Source organism: Ptychodera flava, chromosome 7, assembly GCF_041260155.1.
Source record: "Ptychodera flava strain L36383 chromosome 7, AS_Pfla_20210202, whole genome shotgun sequence".
Lineage (NCBI taxonomy): Eukaryota > Metazoa > Hemichordata > Enteropneusta > Ptychoderidae > Ptychodera > Ptychodera flava.
Window position 1 is genome coordinate 36229545 of NC_091934.1, and position 14366 is coordinate 36243910.

The 14366-nt window shown below is 36.0% G+C and overlaps 2 protein-coding genes across 3 annotated transcripts in view; both read left to right on the plus strand.

Moving 5' to 3' along the window:
• Positions 1–1796: 1796 nt before the first annotated feature.
• LOC139136215 (uncharacterized) lies at positions 1797–6537 on the plus strand. Its single transcript, XM_070703955.1, has 2 exons — positions 1797–2221; positions 3181–6537. Exons 1-2 carry the CDS (start codon positions 1897–1899, stop codon positions 3327–3329), a joined length of 474 nt encoding a protein of 157 aa, XP_070560056.1. The 5' UTR covers positions 1797–1896; the 3' UTR covers positions 3330–6537.
• A 416-nt stretch (positions 6538–6953) lies between these two features.
• Positions 6954–14366, plus strand: part of LOC139136216 (uncharacterized) — a 38786-nt gene continuing 31373 nt past the window's right edge. The window contains exons 1-3 of one of the 2 annotated variants that reach the window (XM_070703957.1): positions 6954–7441; positions 9085–11286; positions 11505–12974. In XM_070703957.1, coding sequence (XP_070560058.1) covers positions 7075–7441; positions 9085–9659 — 942 coding nt within the window. In that variant the 5' untranslated portion in view covers positions 6954–7074 and the 3' untranslated portion in view covers positions 9660–11286; positions 11505–12974. Of the gene's footprint in view, positions 7442–9084; positions 11287–11504; positions 12975–14366 lie in introns of those variants that run through there. The other variant, XM_070703956.1, reaches the window with a different exon arrangement.

Sequence of the window (14366 nt, forward strand, 5' to 3'; positions counted from 1 at the left end):
TATCTCTTCAGTGTGTGATACCCACACTCACGAACCTATACTACGGTTCAACCATAGACCCTCGAGTTTTTCTCGAGGGTCTATGGTTCAACCAATAAACACATCACTTTCTTCAATTTTTAAAGCACAGGCAACAGGAGAACTGAAGACTATAACGACCCAGAGTTTTTCTGTACAGCATATTTATAACAGTGTAAATATGGTCGAAAATGTAATTGTGATGTCTGTAGATTTGTTGTAGCAATACAAAAGCTCGATTTCTGAAAATGTTATGGGGTTTTACATGATGTAACGGATTTCTTCAGACTTTCGTTGTCATTTTTGTTCATCTGACTGCATGTGCTTCAATATGTTATGTTTGATACTAAGTTTATTGGAAGATTTTGCAATAAATATAACGATCATCAGTGGGAAAGAAATGTATTGTCAAGATCCATTTCTTACTTTAGCACATTTCAAATGTTCAAGTGGGGTGTCAACAGTTTATAGATTTAGGTAGCTTGTAAGGGAACGAATCTATGATAAAATCGTCAAAGACATAATCTCATACATCAGAAATATGTTTTATTTAGTCATGTGAAGTCGTATATAGCGATTCCTTTCATCGTTTCCCTTTTGGCTAAGTTTAGTGTCTTGGGATATACTGGCTAACGTGGTAACATCGTCGTCATTTGAGACCATTTCTAATAATATGATTCGCGCTACTTCTTAGTCGGTAAGGGCGAACGACTTTTAGAGTTACTGAGTCTGTTTACCTTGCCTATCAATTGGTCTACAATTTTCCTTAAGTACATTCAGAGACAGTTTCATACACTATCGAATTACTCCTGAACTACCTTTGATAAAACGGAAGAAATTTCAGTCTTCATATTAAAGGATTCACGTACTGATGTCAAAAACTGAAGGTTTGTAGACGCTCGATTGTATCAACGTATTCCACAAGCTTCGAGTACCTCGCGAAAATACGTGCTTCAAAAGCAAAATGGGGAAACGAGAAATAGTCAAAATAGTGACAACTATAATAATTATCTATTTACTGCATCAGAATCACGAATGATATTTTCCCGGATTTCATATCAAAATGACATTGTTCAACGGAACTTGTTACTATCTTAGTTTTGGTATAATATTTTGTACTTTTTTACTAAATTTAGTGAAGTTTACCGCGCTATCTGTCGGATATCATGTAGATTGAATAAAAAATAAAATGTGATGGGTCAAAATGCATTGTCTCCTAGGATAGAAGCAAGAGATGTCACAGAGTTCAAACAAAATTGATATCTCTGAATTGCATGATTAAGGTGAAATGCGCCTTGAAAATGAAAAATTTAAACGTTTGATCAAAGGAAGGAACTTTCAACCATTCTCTTTCATAATCAAGAACAAAAATGAGGGTTCGCCGCGCAAATTTTAGTACTACAGAAACAGATTACACAAGATTTACCGGCATTTGAAATTCAAAATGGCCGCTATCCCTGCGTTAACTCTATCAAGAAAAATAAAATTTTCGATTTTCAAAAAGCTATTAGGGTGAAAGTTTTCTTACTTCAAGGGCTTAAAATGAGTCCCCTCAAAGAGTCCAGTATATGTCTCCGACTGAGTCGCATTGTACCTTAAGTATTGGTGGTAACAATACTCTGGGCTATGTTTACCTTTGCATTCATCCTCATGAAGTGTGCATACTATTATCGTCTTTGAATCAGGTAAGCCTATATAAAATTGAATAGGTCTTTATTATAGGGTCAGCCAACGTTATTGTTCGATAACACATGATCGCAGTTACCATCCCCACGGGCGTACTCTGTTTATTTTCTGCTTCGACAATAAAGTGAATCTACTTGACGCGATCATTTTTTCTCATTAGCGTCGTAAACAGCAACAAATAAGGCAGTCGCAATGATTCGTAAAGCATCGCTGGTGTTATTGTTTGCTACTGTATACCAGTACTATATCTTTGTGGGATTATGTCAGTCAACAGTGAGTGAAAACTCTCAATGTCTGAACCGCCGTGATGATTGCTACAAGGACAACTCTTGTTCCTACACGTTTACATTACCTCGGTCAGATGGGGAGGACTGTCCAGCACTCCGTGATACACTCATGGATCTACAGAGAGTGAAAACACGTTTGGAAGAGCAGCAACTCAGACTGGATGAACAAGAAAGACGGTTGGAAGAACAGCAACGACTTATCAATAAATTGGACGGAGCAACGCATAAAGGTAAGTTAAATACCCTAAATACTATGGATGATTTGAATTGGTTCTCACTCTTTTCTGGATTCTTTGTGCAGATTCACAACTATTTTGATGTTTTGAGACATTTCTCTAGGATTTAAAGAATTGTGTGTGTGTGTGTGTGTGTGCGCGTACGCTTTAGTTAGGACGCTCTATTGTGCGATTCCCTTCCTGTATCAGTTTGCACCTTGAAAACTATTTCGAAGAGCGATAATTGTTCCTTTTACCGCACGATAAGTTGAACTTTGATGGACTAGAGTCGGGCCCGACAAAGACCCTGGCGATAAAATTGACGATATTAAAAACAGCTCCCCATCACTTTTATTTTCACTTAAAAAAGCGAAAATTTCGGCAAAATGCGATCATTTTCAATGTAAAAATATCCTCTCATATTATAAACGTCTTCGCCTTGCACGTCATCGGAATCTGTTAGGGGCTGAGAGAGAGAGAGAGAGAGAGAGAGAGAGAGAGAGAGAGAGAGAGAGAGAGAGAGAGAGAGAGAGAGATCTGATTGGTTTATTGAAATCGCACTTTGAATACATGTGAGAAGTACATGTACATCGCAAGCCGTTTTGACCAACTGTAGAATTTTATAAAGGGCCTGTGCATCGGTCATCAATTGCACATATCACATTTGTTGGTACAAGTAAATTAACCGAGAGACAATGTGGCTGAAGCCATATGTACCCTGAAAATCGCTCTTACTCCTCATACTTTTAATGAAAAAGGTCGGATAACCCAGCCACCGCATCTATGAGGGAGCTGATTCTGAAAGGAAACAATATGCATGTTTGTGTTCACTGTTATCTCGCCCTGTACTGACGTTGTCTGTTATTCTCAACCGAATCAGAGAAGTCATTTATAAAGATATGTGTTACGTTAAGCAAAGTCGTCTGCTCTAAATTACAAAATTGTGGATCGATGTGTTTCACTTTTATTTGCAGATATGTGTTCGACGATCGGTGGCATCAGTCTGAAGTTTGAAAATCATCTCGACCTGACAACTGCTACTTCTGACATCACAGAAACTGGTAAAATATGGAGCTTCGATTCCTTCACATTGAACAACACATATCTCTGGTGGTTTCAATAAAGGGATTGTACGTTTATCAAGTATTTGGTGATGGAGTGTTACAGAAAGTACAAAATATATCATCCGTTGGCGTTGGCGGTCATTGGAATGGAATGTCTAGTACCGGGTCTTTGAAATAGACGGACAATACTTCTTCATTCTTTATTCCTATGGAACTGACAGCCTTGGTGTTTATAGGTGGGACGGAACACAGTTTGTGGAGGACGACGTCATCAGATACCAAAGTTCTGGCGATCGCTTTGATGTTAGTATGAGATGGTCATTTATTGAAAGTACACTCTACAACGAGAAGTTTCTGGCGAATGCTTTTGCTAGTATTGCACAGGATGTAGACGTTCGCCCTTCTTTTAGTTATAAGTTTAACGGAAGCCAGTTTGTTTACTTACAAGAAATCGATACTTTTAACAATACAGTTGATGTTCGCTTTTTTGAAGTAGACAATGAGCTTTATCTCCTACTCGGTTCTTGGTATAGTCCTTCAGATCCCTTCATCTCATTTGTTTACAAATACAACGCTAGTGTTTCTGAGTTTGTTCGCCATCAAGCCCTACCAGTGCCTGGTGCCACGTCAGGTATGCTAATTTTCTATATGGATGGTGATACATTCTTAGTACATACAATGGGAGGTTCGACTCAGTTTCCCCTTTACAGATGGAATATACAAACCTCTATGTTTGATATTCAACAGCTGTTCAATACAACCAATGCTAGATCAGCATGTCATGTAAAATACTGCGATCAACATTTCCTAGTAATCGTAAGAGTGCGATTTGATTCTATCGTTTATAAGTTGGAGAATGGTTATTTCATTCAGTACCAGATTCTCGATAGTTATAGAAACACTAGAGTATATTCATGCCATGTGTTTCACACTAATGATAATCTTTATTTGGTTGTTGACAGAATGATATATAGACTTGTGTGATCGCCCAGAAACAAAAACAAACACAAACAACACAACAGGATATCGCTATGTGCGAAGGTACTAACTGATGGAGATATTATGATGTAATTTTGGTTAGTTCCATTTCCATGTCTAGAAGGGGTCGACCATTTCGTTTTGTGGTGGGATGGTAGGGGTGATTTCTCCAAAAAAAATTCATGCAGACATCAATGAAACAATGAAGGTGCAGACGGCTTGACAAATAAATGGCAAGCTTCTGCGCAAGGGAAGAAAAATCAATTGGAATGAACCTTCTGACATGTAATTTTTACAGTTTTCGCGGGCTCGTCGTTTGTGACTTGTCACTATCATACTTACGGTGATCCCTCAGACCAAGTTGTGTTGTAAAACTATGAAAGTCATGTTTCCTGTTAACATCTACATAACTAATGGGCAGTAAATTTACTAATCGGCGACTGTTTTTATATTTTTTGTTGTAGTCTTCAATTTTTCTTGCGTAACATCTGAGTTTGTAATTGCGATACGAGTGGTATATATCAGAGGTGTACTAGTATCGAAGGTGTTCTTCAGAAAGATAACACCGGCGACTGTATCTTTTCAGTTTATTGTGATCTTATTGTATTGTTATTTTGTACCTTCAAACGGTTGAATAATTTTCTCTCTCAATCGCAAAGTTCACAATCGATTTACGATTCATGTCCTTTTCACCAATATTAATCTAGTTTGAAGTGCATGTTGAAAATCATATATTGTATGAGATTGTAACTGTACATATTAAGTCACCCTGCTTATGGTTTTTTCATCATACGTATTTACTTTTTTTGTTGAAAATTAAATTTACTGACAAAGTGAAATCAAGGGACAAGCAAAGAAACTAGAAATGTATGTAGCTGCTAATGACTCTGCAATCAAACTTTTGTGTCTCTTGAAGGAGAAATCAGAATACCAAATATATTGCCATAATAGTTGAAGAATGCAAAGGGCGAAACTTGCGTGGGATTATAGGACGGCTGACTGTGAACATATTTTTGATAAAATAAAACCAGGCCACCATGAACTCATCGGGATTCAGGAACATGTTAAATCGAAAACTGGCATGCGCTGTAATTTCGCCCCGTTCGCCGGTGTCTTTATACTTCTTATGTCGTACAATCTCAAAGTAATGACAACAGAGCATAAATTTTACAATCTTCCTCAACTGAAATTGTTTTACTTCTTCTGGATAACTATGTCCTTCTTCGCTTCAACTGTTCTTGCCAGGACTGAATGTACTGATTTTCTAACTTCATATTCGGATATTTATACAAATTCAGATTATTAGTCTTTCTTAAGCTTTGATTAATGTAATTCAGACTTCTCTTGACGTGTATTATCTACTCATTGTTGGTAATGACCTGTTCTTTCATAACGATTGCACTATGTTGGAATGATTTTTAGGAAGTCTTCTTAATCTAGACCAATGCTTAGTCAGAACAAATTCAGCTAAATATTCATGACAAAAGGTCTTACCGATTTTTACTTAGTAAAAAATATTGGTGAAAACATTGATGACTATAAATTGTTTGATAAAGACATTATTTAATAATCTGATAAGATTTGAGAAATTAGTTGATCGAAAAGTTGACATAGGGGTAATGAGTTTATTTTATTATGAATTGCATTTACCAAATAATTTTTTCAAATGATACAGCTCATTTTTAATTTCCCTTTGAGGTTAGAATTGCTCCTAGAAAACGAAGCTTTATCAAATATTATAATCATAAGTTTTGTATTTGATGTCATTTATAAGCATGTCGCGTTCATTAAATTCATATAATGTCAGTGTTTTTTATCAATATTAACACATTTTTATTGGCCAGGACACTTCTGTGCAGTCTGTGACACAAGAACGAGATGATCTACATACAATTTATAGTTCTGTAATTAAACATTACAGCCTTATTCCTGTGACTGCCAAATATCTATTGGTTTCATTTGAAAATATGTTGAATAAGGCTGATGACATGTAACATTTTTCCTTGATTGAAATCTGAATTCCACCACTTGCTAGTTTTCACTGCATTTTTGATCATTGTAAATCGTGAAATTTATGACAGAATTTAGAAATTTTAGAGATGAGCATCACTCTGGACAAGGTCAAATGCTTTTGTGACGTCCATAAAGTAACAATATAAACGTATTGAGTTAATTCCATAACGTCTCTGAGCGAAAAGAAAGAATTTCATGACTAAAGTGGTATGCATCTCGAAAATGAAAGACTTAAGCTTTGTTCAAACTGAAGAATCTTTCAACCATTTTTTTTTTAATAAAGAATAAAAATCAGAGTTCCCCGTGCAAATTTTGGTGCTAGAAAGAGAGAAAAAACCTACACAATACCGATATTTCAAATTCAAAATGGCCGCCATCCCTGTTTGAACCCTATGAAGAACATAGGGATAGTCTTTTCGAATTTCAAAAAACCTAAGACAGCGAACGTTTTTCTCTCTCCAAGGGCTTCAAAATGTGCCCAACAAGTGGTAGATCAGAAAAGAATGGAGAAGTTTGAGAGTTACAATATCTGCCCCCAATTGAGGCGCATTCTACATTGAGTACCGGTGGTAACAATACCTTAGTCTAACTTTACCTTTGCGTTCATCCCTATTGTTGTCTATGGATCAGGTTAGCCTCGTTGAATAGGCCTCTGTAATAGGGTCACCTCAGGTTACTGCCCAAATATCACGTGATCGCAATTACCATCCCCAGGGGTGTAGGCTATTTTTTATTTCCTGCTTGGACTGTAAAGTGAATCCGTTTGGCGTAATCATATTACCGTCGTAGAAAACAACAAGTACGGCACTCGCAATGATCAGTAAGGCACTGCTGGTGTTATTTTTTGCAACTGTATACCAGTGCTATTTCTTTTTGGGATTATGTCAGTCAACAGTGAGTGAAAACTCTCAATGTCTGAACCGCCGTGATGATTGCTACAAGGACAACTCTTGTTCCTACACGTTTACATTACCTCGGTCAGATGGAGAGAACTGTCCAGCACTCCGTGATACACTCATGGATCTACAGAGAGTGAAAACACGTTTGGAAGAGCAACAACTCCGACTAGACGAACAAGAAATACATTTGGAAGAGCAACAACTTAGACTCGACGGACAAGAAAGACTGTTGGAAGAACAGCAACGGCTGATTAATAAATTGGAAGAAAAAACGTATGACTGTAAGTTGAATGGCTTACAATTTCAACTATTAGTGAATTTGTTCTCTCTCTTGAGTTCAATTTCCTTAGTGTAAATTCGCAACGCATGTCAGAATATATGACAGAGAGGGGGGGTTCAGTGGGCTGCTCCGAGCTCCATTGTGCGATTCCACTTCTAAGTCAGTCTGCACCTTGAAAACTATTTCAAAGAGTGATATTGCCCATTTACCGCATGATAAGTTTGGCTTGGACTGGAGTAGGGCTCAGCGAAGACTCTGACTATCAATTTGCCGAAACTAATAACACTTGCCCTCCCGAAACACTGTTAAAACACATAAATGTTCCACTTAATATTACACAACACATCCTCAGGCTTCGTGTTTGCGTGTATTGTAGTGACGCAACACCTCGTCGACACATGTAACTTGTTGTTATTGACTTTTAACCTGTGAAAATGTTTTGCTTCCCCAGCTCTATAAAATGGAAAAGGGAATATTACCTCACCACTGCTCTCTGTTACTTTTTACATAGCAAAATTTCGGAATAGGTGATCATTTGTAGTGTCAAATTACCCATGAAACACCCAGGCTGTCTATAAATAGCGCCCAACAACAACCAGTTCTCACCTAGCTTTTGTTGACGATAGTCACATATGAAGAACGTCAGAAAGTGAAACGTGAAAGTTAATGCTACAACAGTCAACACTGCAAAGTTGATTACTGATGTGTGTGTACTCTAATTCATTTGTTAGGGGGCTGTATAACTAAATATTTGCATTACCGAATAATTTCGTTTGGGGGAGAGAGGAGAGAGAGAGAGAGAGAGAAGAGAGAGAGAGAGAGAGAGAGAGAGAGAGAGGAGAGAGAGAGAGAGAGAGAGAGAGAGAGAGTGTGTGTGTACGTGTGTGTGTGTTTGCCACTGTTGACCATTTTGTTCAGGCAAGGAATGATATGCATCATGGCTCAGAAAAGTTTATGCAGTGAGACTATCTATTTTGTTAATGACACCTTGCCTCGGACAACACTTCTTCACTTACCTGCAGTATCAGTTCTTTTGTGACTTTTCTCATCGTACCAATAAACCTTAACCGTGTTTATTTATATTTTTTACATGTCCATTTGAATCGCATGTGACACGACAATTCTGCCAACGCCTTAATTTGAAATAATTAGATAATTAAATATAATGAGATAATAAAAAATATTCATTTACATTTCGCAGCGGTCTCACCAAATACTCCATATTGTACGTTTATTCAGAAGATAGGTACCTCACTTCTTTTATTGAAATCGCACTCTGAATACATGTGTGAAGTACATCGTCACCCGTCTTGATCAACTTTTGAATTTTATACTTGGACATGCGCATATTTCATTGTTTTTGCTAAAAATAATTAATTAAGACACAATTTGGCTGAGACATTTGTACACTGACAAAATCTCACTTACTCCTCAACCTTTTGATGAAAAACTCGGCATCTGCTATGAAGAAACTGAGTCTGAAAGGAAACAATGCATGTTTGTGTTTACTGTTATCTCGCCCTGGCGTTGTCTATTATTCTCAATCAAAGCAAAACCATTTATGGTGATATATGTTAAGTGAAGATAAATATTGTGCTCTAAATGAAAAATTTTAAGATCAATGTGTTTCTGTTTTATTTGCAGATATGTGTTCAACGATCGATGGCATCAGTCTGAAGTTTGAAAATTATCTTAACCTGACAACCGGAACGTCTGACATCACAGAAACTAGTAAAATATTGAGCTTCGATTCCTTCACGTTAAACCACACATATCTTCTGGTGGTTACACTGAAGGAATTATACGTTTATCAAGTATTTGGTGGTGGAGTGTTACAGAAAGTACAAAATATATCATCCGTTGGCAGCTATGGTCATTGGAATTCAATGTCTGGTACAGGGTCTTTTGAACTAAACGGACAATACTTCTTCATCCTTAATTCCTATGGACCTCACAGCCTTGGTGTTTATAGGTGGGACGGAACACAGCTTGTAGAGGATGACATCATCAGTTCACGCTATCCAATTTATGATGGATTGAAATGGTCATTTTTTGAAAGCACATTCTACAACGAGAACTTTCTGGCGAATGCTTTTGTTAGTGTAGGAGATGTTGTAGAAACTGAGCCTTCTTTAGTTTATAAGTTGAACGGAAGCCAGTTCGTTTACTTACAAGAAATTGATACTTTGAAAAATACACTTGATGTTAGTGTTTTTTGAAGTAGATAATGAGCTATATCTCGCTCTCGGTTCTTGGCATAGTCCTTCAGATCCCTTTATCTCATTTGTTTATAAATACAATGCTAGTGTTTCTGAGTTTGTTTACCATCAAGCCCTGCCAGTATCTGGTGTCACGTCAGATATGTTAATTTTCTATATCGATAGTGATACATTCTTTATACATATAATGAGTATGTCTAGTACGGAAACTCCCTCGACTCAGTCCCCCCTTTATAAATGGAATATACAAACCTCCACGTTTGATATTCAACAGCTGTTTAATACAACCTCTGCTAGATCAGCATGTCATGTGAGCTACTGCCATCAACATTTCCTAGTAATCGTAAGCATGGAATCTGATTCTATCGTATATAAGTTGGTGAATGGTTATTTCGTGCAGTACCAGATTCTCGATAATTATAGAAACACTAGGTTATATTCATGCCATGTGTTTAACACTAATGGCAATCTTTACTTAATTGTTGACAAAGTGATATATAGACTTGTGTGATCGCTCAGAAAAAAACCAAACCAAGACAATTATAGAATATCGTTATATGCGAAGGTACTAGCTAATGGAGATATCATGCTGTAATTTTGTTCAGTTCCATTTCCATGTTTAGAAGGGGTCGGCCATTTCGTTTTGTGGACGGATGGTGTGGGTGATTTTTGCAAAAGATATTTCATACAGACATCAATTAAACAATGAAGGTACAGATGGCTTGACGAATGAATGGCAAGCTTCTGCACAAGGGAAGAAAACTCAATTAGAATGAACCTTTTGACGCTTAGCATTTACAGTTTTCACGCGCCATTGTCACGACATTTTGTCACTATCATATAAACTGTGCTCCCTCAGACCAAGGGGTGTGGTAAAATGATGATAGCCACGTTTCCTGTTAACATTTACACAACCTAATTAGCAGTAAATGTACTAATCACCAACTGTTTTTATTTTTTTGTTGTTGTGACGTCAAAGATTTTGCGTAATATGTGATATTGTAATTTAAATACAAGTGGTATATATCGGAGGCATACTAGTATCCATAGTGTTCTTAAGAAAGATCACACTGGCGACCGTATCATTCCAGGTTGTTTTGCTTTTATTGTGTTGTTATCGTGTAATTTCTCTCAATCACAAAATTAAGATGTATCTCAACTTTGACCATATTAACCTTGTTTGCAGTGCATGTTGAAAATACTACATTGTTACAGTATCAAATTTTTATCTGTACACACTAAGATATCCTGCTTATGATTTTTCATCATACGTATTTAATTTTTTGATAAGCATTAGCTTTACTGACAAAGTGAAATCAAGGGACAAGCAAACTTTGAGAAACTAGATATGCATGAAGCTGCGTATGACTCTGCAATTGAACAATAGTGTGACACTTAGAAGACCAAGTATATTGTCATAATAGTTGAAGAATGCATGCAAAGGGCAAAACTTGTGTGGGATTATCGGGAGGCTGACTTTGGACATATTTTTGATAAATCAAAACCGGGCCACCATGAACTCCTAAGGATTCAGGTACATGTTGAAATGAAAACCGGTATACACCGAGCACAAGTTTACAATAAATAATTTCGACCCGTTCGCCGGTGTCTTTATATTTTTTATGTCGTTCAATCTCAAAGTAATGAACACGATTGGAACTAATTTGGGATAATTGGATTGTGAAATAAGTTTTTTTAACCTGCAAACGTAAGCTTATCTACTTTTCTTTTTAAGGTACACACTTGTTTTTATGGGTAATTTGTAATATTGCCACATTCGGCTATACAACACCTAACACTTTTGAGAAATGTTAAACATATTAAGATCCAATTATCCCGAATTAGTTCCAATCGTGTTAATGATAACAGTGCCTAAATTTTACAATCTTCCTCAACTGAAATTGTTTTACTTCTGGATAACTTTCTAATCCCAAAATGGTATTGGACAATTTACACGCTTTTAGTAAACTGTGCCCTTCTTCACTTCAACTATTATTGCCAGGACTGAATGTACATATTTGCTAACTTCATTTTCGGATCGTTTGCTAATTGATTTATATTATTTATATTCAGAATTATTAGTTTCTCCTAGATTAATGTGATTCAGAATTCTCTTCACGTGTTTTATCTACTCTTTGTTGGTAATGATTTGTTTTTTCATTGCACTATGTAGGAAGGATTTTTAGGCAATGTTCTTAATCTAGAGCAATATTTTGTCTGAACTACTTCTGTTTTCTTCATGATAGAACGCTTAGGTCTTCCCAATTTTTACTTCGTAAAAATAGTGGGGTAACTTTGATGACTGTAAATTATGTAATCAGTACAATCAGTCACATTTTTTGTTCCATAATATGACAATATTCGAGAAATGATTTGATCGAAAAATTGACGCAGGGGTAATGTTCTCATTTGAATTATGGATTGCAATTACCAATTAATTTTTGACACAGTTCATTCTGAATTTTCCCATTTAGGTAAGAATTGCTCCTAGACAACGAAACTTATAATAATAAGTTTTGAAGTTGATATTATTTATAAGAATGTCACGTGTATTAAAGTCATATAATGTCAGTGTTTCAACAAGATTAACACATTTTAATTGACGAGGACAGATGTGTGTAGTCTTTGACACACGAACTAAGGGGCTACATACAATTTATGGTTCTGTAACTAAACATCACAGGCTTATTCTTATGACTGCCAAATATCTATGGGTTTCATTTGAAAATATGTTTAATAAGACTGATGACATGTAACATATTTCCGTGATTGAAATCTGAGTTCCACCACTGGCTATTTTCTTCACTGAATTTTTGATCATTGTAAATCGTAAAATTACCATAATTATGACAGATTTAGCAATTTTAGAGATACGCATCACTCTGGACAAGGTTCCTAAAGTAACAATATAAACGTACTGAGTTAACTCCATTGACTTTTTACCGTACAATGTTTTATCAGGAACTCTTCTTGAAGTGCGTCTCTTCTTCCAAAACCTAGATAGTTCACTCAATGAATTGTAATTTTGTATTTAGTTTTAACGTCTTTTGTACAGAATACTGGTAATAACGATAATAAGTTTTGAAAGACAGCTGGATAGCGCAGCTGCATTATTATCATAGTTACTTGGATCACTTTTATCGAAAAAGTTATGGATAAGAAGGTTTATAGTATTTCTATGCTGAATCCGCCAAATCATCTTTAAATTTAATGATTTAATTTTAAGGTTTACATTTATCTTGTATGCATACAAGTTTCTAAATGTAGTAATATTCCCATCTTTTTATTACCTTAAATAAAATCAGCTTTGGGATGAAAAAGTTGTACACATGTGTGTAAGTTTATAACCTAACCTACGATCAAATGTGAGATATAATTAGAAATGGCCCCAGAGAAAAAAGGTTCTGAGGGTGTCACAAAAAGCTGCAAGAATTCTAAAAGTTGAAAAGAAAAGAATAATGTCCGCTGCCGTGGAGCAGGTAGGAAAAAATAATGCCTGCCCTACCGAATTAATCTTCCAGATTTCTTCCAAGAATACAATTTGCAAAGATGCAGTATCCCCGTATAGTGCAAATTAAATTCTAATCTTTAAAATATAGGTTGAGATATTTTAGACTTCAAAGAAGTTGATTTCTCCAAAGAAATCACCACACTCGAAAATCAGAAACTTTAAAATGGCAATGTGTTCGTTTGTAATATTTACTATAGGGTCTATGTATTTACAAAACTTATTCAGTTGACTTTCCAAGACAGATTAATCGGACTGCTCGTTCCTTATCCTGAAACTTGCAGTCCAAGTTTGGTTTCTATTTACTTCACTACCTTTGATTTTTAAACTTCCTTAACAGAACAGGATTGTTGTATAAGACATTTTCAGGCTTCGACTTTCTGTGCAGAAATGCCGTCGAGACTAGTTTGTTCAAACATAAAAGATAAATTTGAAGTATTTTCTTTGGTCACATCTCTGGTTGGAACGTGGTAATTGCATTCAATAAGCACATAAAATAAACTAACACTGGTTAAAGATAACTTTGAGGAGAAGACATAACTACATCTGAACATCCAAGTTGTTACGCCAACAAACCTACCTCAGAAGATAACAGAAGCGTTAAAATGCAGGTTGCGAACAACAAAAAGAATTAAGAAAGGTAATACGCATTTATACGGTAGAAACTATTCTCTTATACTTTTGAAATGCTCAGTGAATAGAAACGGACGGAAGACACATGTCTAAAACGACGTCTCAAACAATGAACGGCTCTTTGGTTTCTCAAATCAAGTTTAGCTGTTAGCAGAAGTGAGCCATCAACGACAGTGTCATTACTTTCTATCAATCCAATCTTTGAAGAAAGTAAAATATTTTGCGATGGTGCACACATAAACAAGGGGCAAAAATTAAGCAAGCATCCACTCCAAAAATATGGCGTCTGTATAGGTACGATGATCATCCTACATGGTAATCTTTTTCAATTTTTGCCAGCAATGTATTACATACAGTATTACCCTACAGTGTATGTATTCTATTCGCAAAAGCATTCATCAGACAAATTTCATTCAAGTTTAATGTTTTTATCACTTGCCGTGTGGCTGAAAATAGATGTGGATGATAATCGAAATTTAGTGCAAAATTACATGAGTCTCGTAACTTAAAAAAAAATTGTAAGCAAAAACGGACAAACTTTTACTATCAATGAAATGGTTTAAAGT

Excerpts from the sequence above, each read along its gene's own strand:
- LOC139136215 (XM_070703955.1), top strand. The coding sequence starts at position 1,897 with ATGATTCGTAAAGCATCGCTGGTGTTATTGTTTGCTACTGTATACCAG. Across the intron at positions 2,222-3,180 it reads GGACGGAGCAACGCATAAAG|ATATGTGTTCGACGATCGGT; the intron begins GTAAGTTAAATA and ends TTTTATTTGCAG.